General features: G+C 39.2%; 1 protein-coding gene across 2 annotated transcripts in view; it reads left to right on the top strand.

Annotated features, from left to right (window-relative positions):
• Rps6kb1 (ribosomal protein S6 kinase B1) overlaps positions 1–8,190 on the top strand; it is a 43,975-nt gene extending 35,785 nt beyond the window's left edge. For both annotated transcript variants that reach the window (XM_059271421.1, XM_059271422.1), the window contains exons 13-15: positions 2,870–2,977; positions 5,146–5,258; positions 6,566–8,190. In XM_059271421.1, the coding sequence (XP_059127404.1) occupies positions 2,870–2,977; positions 5,146–5,258; positions 6,566–6,803 (459 nt within the window). In that variant the 3' untranslated portion in view covers positions 6,804–8,190. The remainder of the gene's footprint in view (positions 1–2,869; positions 2,978–5,145; positions 5,259–6,565) is intronic.
• The last annotated feature ends 4,821 nt before the right edge of the window (positions 8,191–13,011 follow it).

Genomic DNA, 13,011 nt, shown 5'->3' with positions numbered 1-13,011 from the left:
GTCATTTTGTATTTAAAAAAAAACAACAACCTATAAACAATAAGCCATCATCATACCTCAAGGTTGACTGTTTAACCATTTGTTTGTTGTTTGTTTGTTTGTTTTTTGTTTTTGTTTTTTTGTTTTTTTTTTGGTTTTTCGAGACAGGGTTTCTCTTTGTAGCTTTGCGCCTTTTCCTGGAACTCACTTGGTAGCCCAGGCTGGCCTCGAACTCACAGAGATCCGCCTGGCTCTGCCTCCCGAGTGCTGGGATTAAAGGTGTGCGCCACCACTGCTGCCCGGCCCCCATTTGTTTGTTTTGATTTTCCTTTTTCCCTGAGTTTTTCAGTAAGAATTCATAGTTTGTACATTGTTAGGTGTTCTCTTATTATAGACAGATATCCTTCTCTTCTGGAGATTTATTGAAGAAACTGAGCCATCTGTCCTGTAGAATTCTTCAGATTAAAAAAAGTGTTTGTTTTAATTTTTATTTTGTATGTATAAGTATTTTGGTGCATACATGTGATATGCAGTAGATGGGTGTATCCCTGATGCTTGTGAAGGTCAGAAGAGGGTATTGGATCCCCTAGAATTGGAGTTAGGGATGGTTGTGAGCCACCATGTGGATGATGGGAATCTAACCCAGGTGTTTTGGAAGAGTAGCCAGTGCTCTTAAAGGCCGACCCATTTTTCCACCCCCAAATTCCTTACATTTTAATTTTGCTAATTTTATACCCATAGTGTCATTTCCTATGTTCATCTGTTTCCCAAAACTGGGTGATTAAGGAACTTATTTGATACAGATGGAACTCTTGATGTTATATGCTTTGACAAGGAGGCCTAATTTATAGTTTTATTTCTCTTAGACTGTTAGTAGTCACTGATGAATGCCTGTAAGTTAATAGTTCTTAACCTGGGACCAAAGTCTAGAAACATTTTGATTGTGTTGCAGGAGGGCCCTGCTCCTAGTTCCTCCAGCACACATGCAGCTCTCTACAATACAGAGTTACCAGAAACAGGAGAGGTGGCTCATCAGTTAAAATGAGTACTGGCTGCTCCTTCAGAGGACCCAAGGTTCCACTCCCAGCACTAATATGGTGGTTCACAGCTGTCTGCCTCGAACTCACAGAGATCCACCTGCTTCTGCCTCCCGAGTGCTGGGATTAAAGGCATGCGCCACCACCGCCCGGCTCTCTTACTCATTCTTTATTGCCAGAATTTTTTCATAAAACAAACTTACCAATTGTTTGGTTACCCTAGGTATAGTTGATACCAGGAAGGCGGGCTAAATGTTTGACTCTTTACTATTCTTCAAAATAATGAAATAGTTTCTTAGTATCTTCCAAATTAAACAGTGAGTTATAACTTTTTTAGTGCCAGGAACTGAAGGTGGTTTTTTTTTTTGTTTGTTTGTTTTATGGTTTTTGAGACAGGGTTTCTCTGTATAGTTTTGCGCCTTTCCTGGAATTCACTCTGTAGCCCAGGCTGGCCTTAAACTCACAGAGATCTGCCTGGCTCTGCCTCCCAAATGCTAGGATTAAAGTTGTGTGCCACCGCTGCCTGGCTCCTCAGATGTTTTAATATATTAATATTTCAATCTATTCTAGCAATATTTTTCTGATTTTTTTGTTTTGTTTTGTTTTTTTGCGTTGTTTCTTTAAGACAGGGTTTCTCTGTATAGTCATGGCTGTCCTGGAACTCACTCTATCAACCAGGCCTACCTCTGCCTCCTGAGTGCTGGGATTAAAGATATGTGCTACTACCACCTGGCTTCTTCCTTTTTTTTTTTTTTGGTTTTTTTTGTTTTGTTTTGTTTTTTCGAGACAGGGTTTCTCTGTGTAGCTTTGGAGCCTTCCCTGCAACTCGCTTTGTAGCTCAGGCTGGCCTCGAACTCACAGTGATCTGCTTGGCTCTGTCTCCCGAGTGCTGGGATCAAAGGTGTGCACCACCACCGCCCAGCTAAATCTTATTTTTAAATTGATATTTATTTCCTATATTTGTCCCATGAGTCTGACTAGACACACCATGAAAGAAAAGAAATTAAAGGAATCTGGTTGTTAGAACTTAGATGATACTATTCTTCAACAAGAAAATACACTCAGAATAAACTACTTCTTTAGAATTATAAGGGGTGAAATAATCCACAAGAAGAATTCAGGATACTTTCTGGATTAGGGAGGGTTTGGTGCTGGGGTGCTTACACCAGGGAATTGCATATGCCCAGGCAAGTGCTTTACCATTGAGCTGGATCCTCAGCTGCTAACTGCATCATCTTCCCTCTGTGATATGTTTGAACTCTTCTTCAGTAGTTATCCAGACTCACTGTAGACATCCAGTGGTCACAGAACAAATTATTTCTAGGAATTTATTGACTGGACTAGATACACTAAAGAGCTATGAGGGGGAAAATGATAGTCAGAATTTTAATCAGGATAGTTTTATATTAAAATCTATTTAATTCATATATAAAATTTGAAGATGTAGGCTTTGGCTACCGGTACAATATTTGCCTAGCAAGTATAAAAAGCCCTAGGTTTGAACTCAGGCACCAAACACACACAAAAAATGATGTTGTGGGGCTGGAAAGATTCTCAGCTTCCACATGGTGGCTCACAACCATTAACTGCAGTTCTAGGGGATCCGACACCCTCTTGTGGCCTCTGTGGGTACCGGGCCCACATGTGATGTGCAGATATACATACAGTCAAAACACCTGCATATTATAAACAATAAAAATGAAAAATGGTTGGCACTCTTTCTACCTACATTTTGTTTCCTTGTCTGTGGCTCCTAAGATTATTCTGTGCAGAGTATAGGGCTTGTGGCACCTTTGATTGATAGCAGTAATATAGACTGTTCACCATTTTCTAATAATTTTGTTCTTATAAAGCAATCTGAAGAGGATGTGAGTCAATTTGATTCAAAGTTTACACGTCAGACACCTGTTGACAGCCCGGATGACTCAACTCTGAGTGAAAGTGCCAACCAGGTCTTTCTGGTAAGTGCAGTTTCCAAGCATCCATAGGAAATTCAAGTACGGAGGATGATCAAAGAGAAGTTCATGTGGAAAACCTGGGTGACTTTGCTTTTAAGCCATTTCCTTGGTAACTTACTGGTCCCTACAAAATGACTTTCATAATCTAACATTCCATTTTAGAAATTACAGAAAGAATATTTGATTCTATGGAGTGATTCATGTTTGGTTGAGTGCTAGTGATTTGAAATGATTTTTGGCTTAGCATCACAAACAAAAACTAATCAGAGTAGAACTCTTTCATTCCCAAAACACTTACCATAAATTACGGATATTGCCGGGTGGTGATAGCACATGCCTTTAATCCCAGCACTTCTGAGGCAGAGGCAGGTGGGTCTCTGAGTTCAAGACCAGCCTGGTCTACAGACTGAGTTCCAAGTCAGATAACTACACAGAGATACCCTGTTTCAAAAAACAAGAACAAAAAAATTATGGTTACTATCACCCTGACTCTGCAGGGGATTTGTAATGTTAATTATTAATATTTGATAGTAAAACATTGATTCATTTTGATAATAAATGTATTAGTTTTCATTGAAGAGGTGTCTGTGTGCTTTATCTCTAGTCTAAAGTCTCTTTAGAAATTAATCTAAAAGTAGTGATGGGCATAGCTCACCTGAGAGCATATACTTAACAGCCAAAAATAACTAAATAAACCCATTAAGATCCCATTTACCTGTATATTTATTTCAGTTCTAACAACCTCAAGTTTAACAGATATTTAATGTATGATGAGATCTCATTAAAAATTAATGGAAATTTGATTGGTTAGTGGTGGTACACACTTTTGATCCCAGCACTCGGGAGGCAGAGGCAGGCGGATCTCTGTGAGTTCGAGGCCAGCCTGGTCTACAGAGTGAGTTCCAGGACAGGCACCAAAACAACACAGAGAAACCCTGTCTTGAAAGAAGAAAAAAAAAATTGAAATTTAAAAATTGAATAAGATGCAACTTTGTCTTTAGCCCACCAGAATCTCAGAGGGATGGCCTCTGAGATTGCAGGTGTACAGTGCAGAACTACACCTTCCTCTTGGGGCTCCACCCGGAGCCTGCTGAGCCTTGTTTACTGTAATACATAATGCTCACTCAGCTAAGAAGGAGCAGGAGAGCAGGTAGGCAGTAGACCAGTGGCTGAACAAAGGAACATGCAGCAGCAAAATGAGAGACCAGAACTTAACAGCAAGGTTCAACCTGATCTGAAACTAATACAGCAGAATCTGTGCCCTGTACAAGAAGACTGTCATAATGTTGGCACTGGTCACCAAAAAAAAAAAAAAAATCTTCTATGGCTCAGTGATTAATAGTGTGTCACACTCTTTCAGAGGAACCGGAGTTTAGCTCCCAGCATCTATGTTAGGTGGCTCACAACTGCATGTAATGAAGTCTCAAAGGATCTGATACCTCATGTCCTCAGGCGTCTGTACTCACATGCACATACCTACACACAGACATACATACATATACAGAATTTTTAAAATTCTATACAATTACTAATGAGAAAGTGGAAAAGTCACACATGCTAAGTAAGAGAACTCTAATTTTACCTTGGCTTAGTTATGAGGAACTGTTTTGGAAGTATTAATCCTAGCACATTTTATAAATATGGGTATGTGTGTGTATGTATACACACACACACACACACACACACACACACACACACACACACACACATATAAAAACAATGTGTGGCTGACAGTGTACCAATTTATGTTTATCTTTATAGTCAACATTTTAATATGCAAGCTACATTTTTCTTGTTGGGTTTTTCCCCCCTACTGCTAACGATTGGGTAAAATTTTGTTAGCTAGCAGATGAGGCTTTAAAAAGTATAAAAATGTGGTTGTGGTGGTGCACACCTTTAATCCCAGCACTCAAGAAGCAGAGAGAGGCAGGTGGATCTCTGTGCATTTGAGGCCAGCCTGGTCTGCAGAGTGAGTTCCAGGTCAACCAGTGGTACACAGACCCTGTCTTACAAAACTCAGAATGTATAAAAGTGAGATCATGGATTTGGAAGAATATACACATTGTTGATTTTAGTTATACATCATTGTGTTGGCGTGTCAGACTAAAAAGCCATTTTCTTGATGTGTATGACAGAATGTCACCCCGTAGTACACTGTTGCTGTTTTTCAGGGTTTTACATATGTGGCTCCATCTGTACTTGAAAGTGTGAAAGAAAAGTTTTCCTTTGAACCAAAAATCCGATCACCTCGAAGATTTATTGGTAGCCCACGAACGCCTGTCAGGTATTTCACTCCCTACTCTCTTCTCGTGTTTATGTACTTGTATGCGTGTTCATGTGTATGCAGGTGCAGGTGCATACAGAAGACAGCCTTGGGTGGTGCTCCTCAGGCAGTTTCCACCTCTCTCACTGGTCTGAAACTTGTCTACTATGTTAATTAGGCTGACTGGCCAGGGAGGACCAGGAAACCTGTTTGTCTCCAGTGCTGGGATTACAGCCATGCACCACAATACCCACTTTTTCTTACATAGGTTCTGAGTATTAAATTGAGGGCCTTGTGCTTGCAAGGAAAACATTTTTTGAAGCCTAGAAGAATATAGCTTAAGAAATGCACTGGGTGGTGGTGGTGCACGCCTTTAATCCCAGCACTCAGGAGACAGACCCAGACAGATCTCTGTGAGTTCGAGGCCAGCCTGGTCTACAGAGCGAGTTCCAGGACAGGCACCAAAACAACACAGAGAAACCTGGTCTCGAAAAAAACAAAAAAAGAAATGCATGTAAGTCACATAAATAAAAAGTCTGTCATATTTGCCTAATGTAAGTACATCTATATTTTATACTTAAAGGATATACATCATATAGTTTACCCATAATAAATGTCCTTTTTATGCATTTATCAACATTTCATATGTGCTGCATGTGAATATATAATATGTGTTATATATAATATAGAATTGTTCCTTTCTGATGATTCAAGCAGGGGTCATAATAAACCAAGACAGAAATATACACAAATGTATGTACCTACCAAGTTATGCCAAGTGTACCTGCGCACATGTGTGCACATTTAAAAAAAAAAAAAAAAAGGTAGTAGTAGAAAGCAAAGAAAATTGAGGAGCCTTCCACTAACTGTGGTCAGCATGGCCTCCCTGGTGAAGTAATTCTAGGAATAAGGAGAAAGCTAGCTATGCAAAGAAAAGAAGTTACTGAAGTATTGCAGGGAGAAGAGCAGCCAGTACAAAAGCCCCTGGGGAAACATGCTTTTTCTTGGAAATAAGAAGTTGGAGTTCCTGGAGTGTGGTAAGTGAAGAAAATGGCAGAGGTGTGGGGAAGTACTTTATTTTCAGTGCACTGGGCAGTTGTTCTAAGTGGGGAAGTAAAAGGATTTAACAGTATGCCATTAGGGGCTCTGGGGTCAAGTGCAGAGGACATACTAGCTATTAGTCTAGGGGAGAGATGCTCAACCTTTGCCTTTGTGACAGTCTACATGAAAATAAAGTCACATCACCCTACCTTTAAACATGAGGGCAATAAGTTCTTGTTAAGATGATCCTTGAGACAAATGAGTGACAGCTCTTCTTTGTCTTAAAGCCCAGTCAAATTCTCTCCTGGGGATTTCTGGGGACGAGGTGCTTCAGCCAGCACGGCAAATTCTCAGACACCTGTGGAGTACCCGATGGAAACAAGTGGGATAGAGCAGATGGATGTGACAACGAGCGGGGAGGCATCAGCACCACTTCCAATCCGACAGCCGAACTCTGGGCCATACAAAAAACAAGCTTTTCCTATGATCTCCAAACGGCCAGAGCACCTGCGTATGAATCTATGACGAAATAATGCTTTTATTGATGCAAAAAGAAAACAAAAATCGGGGGAGGGATGTGTGAGCATCCTGCAAGATAAAATGAGAATCAAAATGGCAGACTTAAAAAGTCAGCACAGTAACCTAGATTGCTTTGGATAGAGGAAAAAATAAACATGGATTTTAAAAAATCAATCAATGGTGCAAAAAAATAAACCCACAAAACAAACAAAAAACTCAAGCAAAATAGTATTGTGGAACCCACAGACACATCGATTGACTGGGTCCTGTCAAGCAACATCTCAGCATTAGCAAGGGTTTTCAAGTTGATGGCTCCAAACCGACAGTATTAAGGGTAGGATGTCGCTTCTGAATCACCGTTGAAGCCTGGAGATGTCAAAGAAGGGTTATCCTTTCATAGGCAAAGTATGAGATTGCCTGTAATACTTGCAACTAAGGACAAATTAGCATGCAAGCTTTGTCAAACTTTTTCCAGCAACACAGAATCAAAGACAAAAGAAACTTATCGATTGATGTTTTACGTGCAAACAACCTGAATCTTTTTTTTATATAAATATATATTTTTCAAATAGATTTTTGATTCAGCTCATTATGGAAAACATCCCAAACTTTAAAATGCAAAATTATTGGTTGGTGTGAAGAAAGCCAGCTTCTGTTTCTTCTCTTGATGAAATAAAATGCAAATGAATCATTGTTAACCACAGCTGTGGCTCTCGTGAGGGCTTGGGGTGGACCTGGGGTGTTTTTCGTTTTTTGTTTTAGTAACCTATCTGCAATACCTGTCTGTAATACTAGAAGAAAAAAAAAGTCTGTTTAATCATTTCTACTTGCAGTACTGCTGTGTGCTAGGCTTAACTGCAAGCCTTGGGACAGGCAGAAGTTATATGTCCTACATTGCATCCTTGTCCTGGGCCTGCACTACACCGGGAAAAAATGGCCACCTGTTGTTATCCCAGTATTGGGGTCAAGCCCATGGCCAAGGAAGGACAGAAGAGAGTCAGGCTACAGTATGTGACTAGGGCAGTAAGCAAGGGGAGATAGAGACCTGCAGGGAAGAGGGGCCACCCTCGTCTGTCTCTTCTCAGCACATTGGTAAGGTTCTCAGTTTTACTTTGTACTGTTTTTGCTGTTTACCTTCCTTAACATTTTTCCCTCCAGAGTTTAAAAAAGAAAAAAATGGTGTTTTTTCCCTCTGATACTGGGGCTACATTTTTAATTGTAAAAATATTTGATGGCCTTTTGATGAATGTCTTCCATAGTGAATAAGAAAACTTAGTGGCTTAATTTAGGAAACATGTTAACCAGACATTGTTTTTGAAATTGTAACAAAATCTACATAAGTGATTTACAGGTACAAAGAATAAAAAATAAAGGTAATTTTACCTTTCTTAAATATTTCCTGCCTTAAGGAGCATTTCCATGACTAGCTGGTGAGAGGGTTTCTTCTCTGCAGAGCTTTATAAACTATACTTCAGTGCATACTGGTCCAGGTAGATGGTCACACTGCAGGTCTCGTCACTTCACTTGGTTGGTCTTTATGTCTCCAGTCTGTGCAGCTCATTTGGTATATTTGCAGCCCTAGAATTTCTTTATGCAGATGCTCTTGCTGTGTTCTTCATAGGATCCAAGCCATAAATTCCTTATGCACGTCAGAGTCAGTCAGGAGAGACTAAGACCTTGCTTCTTTAAATTGCAATTGAAGTGAGATGGGAGGAAATTTTAATAGTGAGCAAAAATAGAACCTTGAGGGGCTAGAGAGATGGCTCAATGGTTAAGAATACTGGCTCCGCTTCCAGAGGTTCCGAGTTCAATTCCTGGCACCCACATGGTGGCTCACAGTTGTCAAATGGCAGTCTCATAGGATCAGATGCCCTCTTCTGGTGTGCATAGCATTCGGACAACACACCCACATATATGAAATATATAAAAGTCCTAAAAAAAAAAAAATGACAGTTGGAAATATGGCCTTTCGATTGTGGCAGTAAAAAATGAAAGAATTGATAAAAGTCCATCTTTGGACAGAAGTTTTTTTTAATCGTCTCAGTTCTCACTCCTGGATCTCTGACTGCTGCCTTTTGAGAACTTTGTAATTGCAGCAGTAGATAAAGAGCTGCGGTGATGATTAAGGGCAGAAATTGTAAAGCTTGTGGTATCTTTAAAAAAATGACCCCCCCCCAAAAAAATAACCTATGATGATGCATATAGGAATCATTTCAGATTGCAAATGGCTTGTGCTACTCTGATATCTGTTTCCAATGTGTTTACTAACTATAGCATTGACTGCCTGGCCAAATTCCAGTAAAACTTTTACACCAAACAATTCCTCCTCAGCCCTAGTTGCTAGTAATATGTGCACTGTGACCACCCCGTAGTTAAACTATTTCATATTAGTACTGCCAGCAATAGTGGCAAATACTGCAACTTGTTTGCCTAGAAAGCATTAATTATACACCTTCCATCTACACAAATATATAGCTTTTCTATCACAACATTTATTAAGTGAAATTGATTTCTCATGCTGTGGCAAGTTTATTGAGAAATTGTTTCATAAATGGATATCCCTACTATGACTGTGAAAACATGTCAGGTGTCACGGGAATGTCACAGACAGAAAGCACACGCCTATGCAATATGGCCTACTCTGTATTTATTTGTAAAAACTGAAGCATAATTTAAAGTATATGCCAATACTAGTTTGAGTTTCTAAGAGAGCATTCATGCTTATACCAGGTAAGTGTATAAAAAAGATGAAGTGCTTTTTCTTTTATTACTTGATTATTTTCTTTAAAATCAGCTATTACAGGATATTTTTTTATTTTCTACATGCTGTTTTTTAATTAAAATGTACTCACTGAACTGAAGTTTACTAAATTTGTTTTATAAGGTTTGTAATGTTACAGAATAACTAAACTGGGATTTATAAACCAGCTGTGATTAACAGTGTATTAATTACTGAACTTGAACCAGACATTTAGGAAAACTATGTTATTTCTTCCCCTTTTATGATCTTAACTTTAAGGATTTTTTTTTTCCATACTGTTTTTGAACTAGAAGATAGTTTGAGATTTGGGGAAAGGAGGATGCGTATGCGAGACTCCATAAATTCAACATTCTGTACTATAGGTAACAACTATAAACAAAACATATCTTAGTATTAATATCTTGAGCCTTGGATATCATAATTAATATAGGACCTTTTTAAAACTGTTCAGTTAGTTGTATATTTCCTCGCTTACAAGGGCTAGATCAAAGATTATTCTCATGAGAAATGTTGAATTTATGAAGAATGGATTTTGAGGCTTTGAAAATGACTAGTATCTCAAAAGATTCAATATCCAAACATCTGCATGTATTGTAGGAACAGATACTAGCTAGCTGGACAAAACAATCATGGCATTTGTCACACAGGACCTGTGGTCTGTTGCTGGTTAATACAGTACTTTCCTCATGGGACTCAACACTACAGCACAAGTATTATTTCCCTGGGTTCTCTGGAGAAGCATCTAAAGATGGGTTTCTGACAGTGTTTGCTCTTTAAACTGTGTTTGCTTCTACCCCAAGTTGGCTTTGCATCTATTAAGTAAGTTCTTTAGCTGCCTTATTAGGAGTGCTCTGAGGGCAACACCTTTTCTGCTTTTCATCTTGTATTTAGTTTACTGTATTAAGAAATTTGATTTCAGATTGAATGAATGTAAATAGAAATTAAATGAAAATTTGAATGAACATAAAATAGAAGTGATTTTTTTTATTACCTGAGAGGAAAAATTAGTATACATATTTACTATAGTATACATAACAGATGTACAATTTTTTTCATTAACATGTTAGATATGTTCATGGTCTCATATTTAATAAACTACTTTTGTATGAAACAATTAGTTATAAAATTTTCTCGTGAGAAATTAGAGTATTTAAATATATAACAAATTTTAGTGTTGACTTTATGTAGTAAATGTTAAACATCTTTGTTATTTTGAGTATACCTGAATTGTTTGCTTTTAAAAATACTCATGCAACAAGGTATGTGGAATCTAGCTCCACATAAAAATCATGGGAATACTTTCTTGTATATTAATGATCAACAGTTTGCTTAACTACACCTTATAGCTACCTTTGATAATATTCATGCACAAAATAATGTAGTGCTTAAATTTAGCAAATGTCATATCTAGTGTATGATAGCCGCTTTGGGTGGTAACTTACCATCTCTGAGGCCTTTTTATCACACTATGGTATACAGAAGTTCTCCAGCTGAAGCTATATTTAAAAAAAGTTACTACACATAGGCTTGTGGGCTTGCACAGGCCACTGCATGCACCTGAAGGTCAGAGGACAAATGTAAGTCAGTTCTCTCCTTCCACCATGTGGGTCTCAGAGATTGAAAACAGCTCATTGGGTTTGGCGGCAAGCACCTCTATCTACTGAGCAACCTTGCCAGCCCAGAAGTTACCAGTTTTTAAAATATGGTAGTATCTCTCACTCTTTGGTGTTGGGGTAGATAAGACCTCTAATGCTGGGGTGGAGAGATGGCTCCACAGTTACAAACCACTTGCTGTGCCTTCCATAGGTCAGGGGTTTGATTTCTAGTACCCACATGGTAGCTGTTCATCACAACCATCACAAATCTTAAAAGCTAAAAAGCTCTTGCTGGGTGTGGTGGCACATACCTTTTGTTCCAGCGTTTTAGGAGGCAGAGGCAAGCAGATCTGAGTTTGAGGCCAACCTGGTCTACAGAGTAAGTTCCAGGACAGCCAGGGCTACACAAAGAACCCCTCCAAAAAACAAAACAAAACAACTCTAGCACAGAGCCATAATCTGAATCCATGGTGGCATCTCTCTTTTGTACATTTATTTTTTATGTGTATGGGTATTTTGCTTGTGTGTATGTGTGCATCATGTGTGCAGTGTCCAGAAAGGCCAGAAGAGGGCATCAGATCCCCTGGAACTGGAGTTACAGATGGTTGTTGGCTGCCATGTGAGTGCTGGGAATCAAACTCAGGTCCTCTGGAAGAGCAGCCAGTGTTCTTAACATCTAAGCCATTGCTCTAGCCCTTAGCAGCATTTCTTAATGCTGGTACAGTAATTGTTTGGAGGGCATGATATAAATTCACAGAATTCCCTTCCTTTGAGGTGAAAGCAAAGAAGAAGCAAGAGAAACGTTTCAGTTCATTACTGATGAGTGCCATAACCTTATTACATTTTCTGGGTTTTGTTTTGAGACAAGACTTCTTTATATAGTCCTGGGTCATCAGGAACTTAATATGCAGAGTAGGCTAGCCTTGAACTCAGAGATCTGCCTGCCTCTGCCTCCTGAGTCCTGCTATTAAAGGTGTGTGTTTTCAATTTAAAAGAAAGTCTATTGTGTATGTACATGCATCACTACGTGTGTGTGGAGGTCAGAGGACAACATGCAGGTGTTGTCTCACAAAGGAGTTGTCACCACAAAGCCAGGAAGATGATTGAATGCCAAGTAAATTTGTTCAAGTACTTGGCAGTGATTCTCAATAGGTAAGCTTCTATATACTGTGACTGAATACTCAATTTAAAAAAACAGGATGTGGCATTATACAGTGGGAGTGGATTACATTTTGCCCGTACCTTTGTCAATACAGGTAGTAACTGTGCAGGCATGCTTTCATCTAGAGCACTTGGTCACTCTCCCTGTTAATCCATGTGCTGGTTACCCTATCTTAAGATTTATTTTTATTCCTTCTAACTATGGTGTGTGTGCGTGCAAGACTGCAGAGGCTAAAGGTGCTGGAGCACTAGAGCTAGAGTTAAAGGTAGTTGTGAGGCCCCTGATGTGGGTCTGGGAGCTGAACTCTGGTCCTCTGGAAGAGCAGTACATATGCTTAACTGCTGAGAACCACCCCATTTTAGCCTGTCTTTTGTGTTTGTTTTTTGAGACATGGTTTTTCTGTGTAGCCCTGGCTGTCATGGAACTCTGTAGACCAGGCTGGCCCTGAACTCACTAAAGGTGTGTGCTACTACCACCTGGCAGTGAATTGTATCTTAAGAAATAATTTATACTGCCATACTATCCACAAGTGAAAATCATTGGTACTTTACAATCAATCTATAATACTTTAGCATATATTAACATGTCTTTATTAGGTTGTGCAGTACACGGTTTCCAGAGTGTCACTTAAGCACTGAAAAAATGGTGGCTTCATGCATATACACTAGAGGAAGAAACTGGTAGTTTCCGCCAACA

This window comes from Peromyscus eremicus, chromosome 8a, assembly GCF_949786415.1.
Source record: "Peromyscus eremicus chromosome 8a, PerEre_H2_v1, whole genome shotgun sequence".
Classification (NCBI taxonomy): domain Eukaryota; kingdom Metazoa; phylum Chordata; class Mammalia; order Rodentia; family Cricetidae; genus Peromyscus; species Peromyscus eremicus.
Note: the sequence above shows the minus strand (reverse complement) of the source record. Positions and strands in the feature narration are given on the sequence as shown.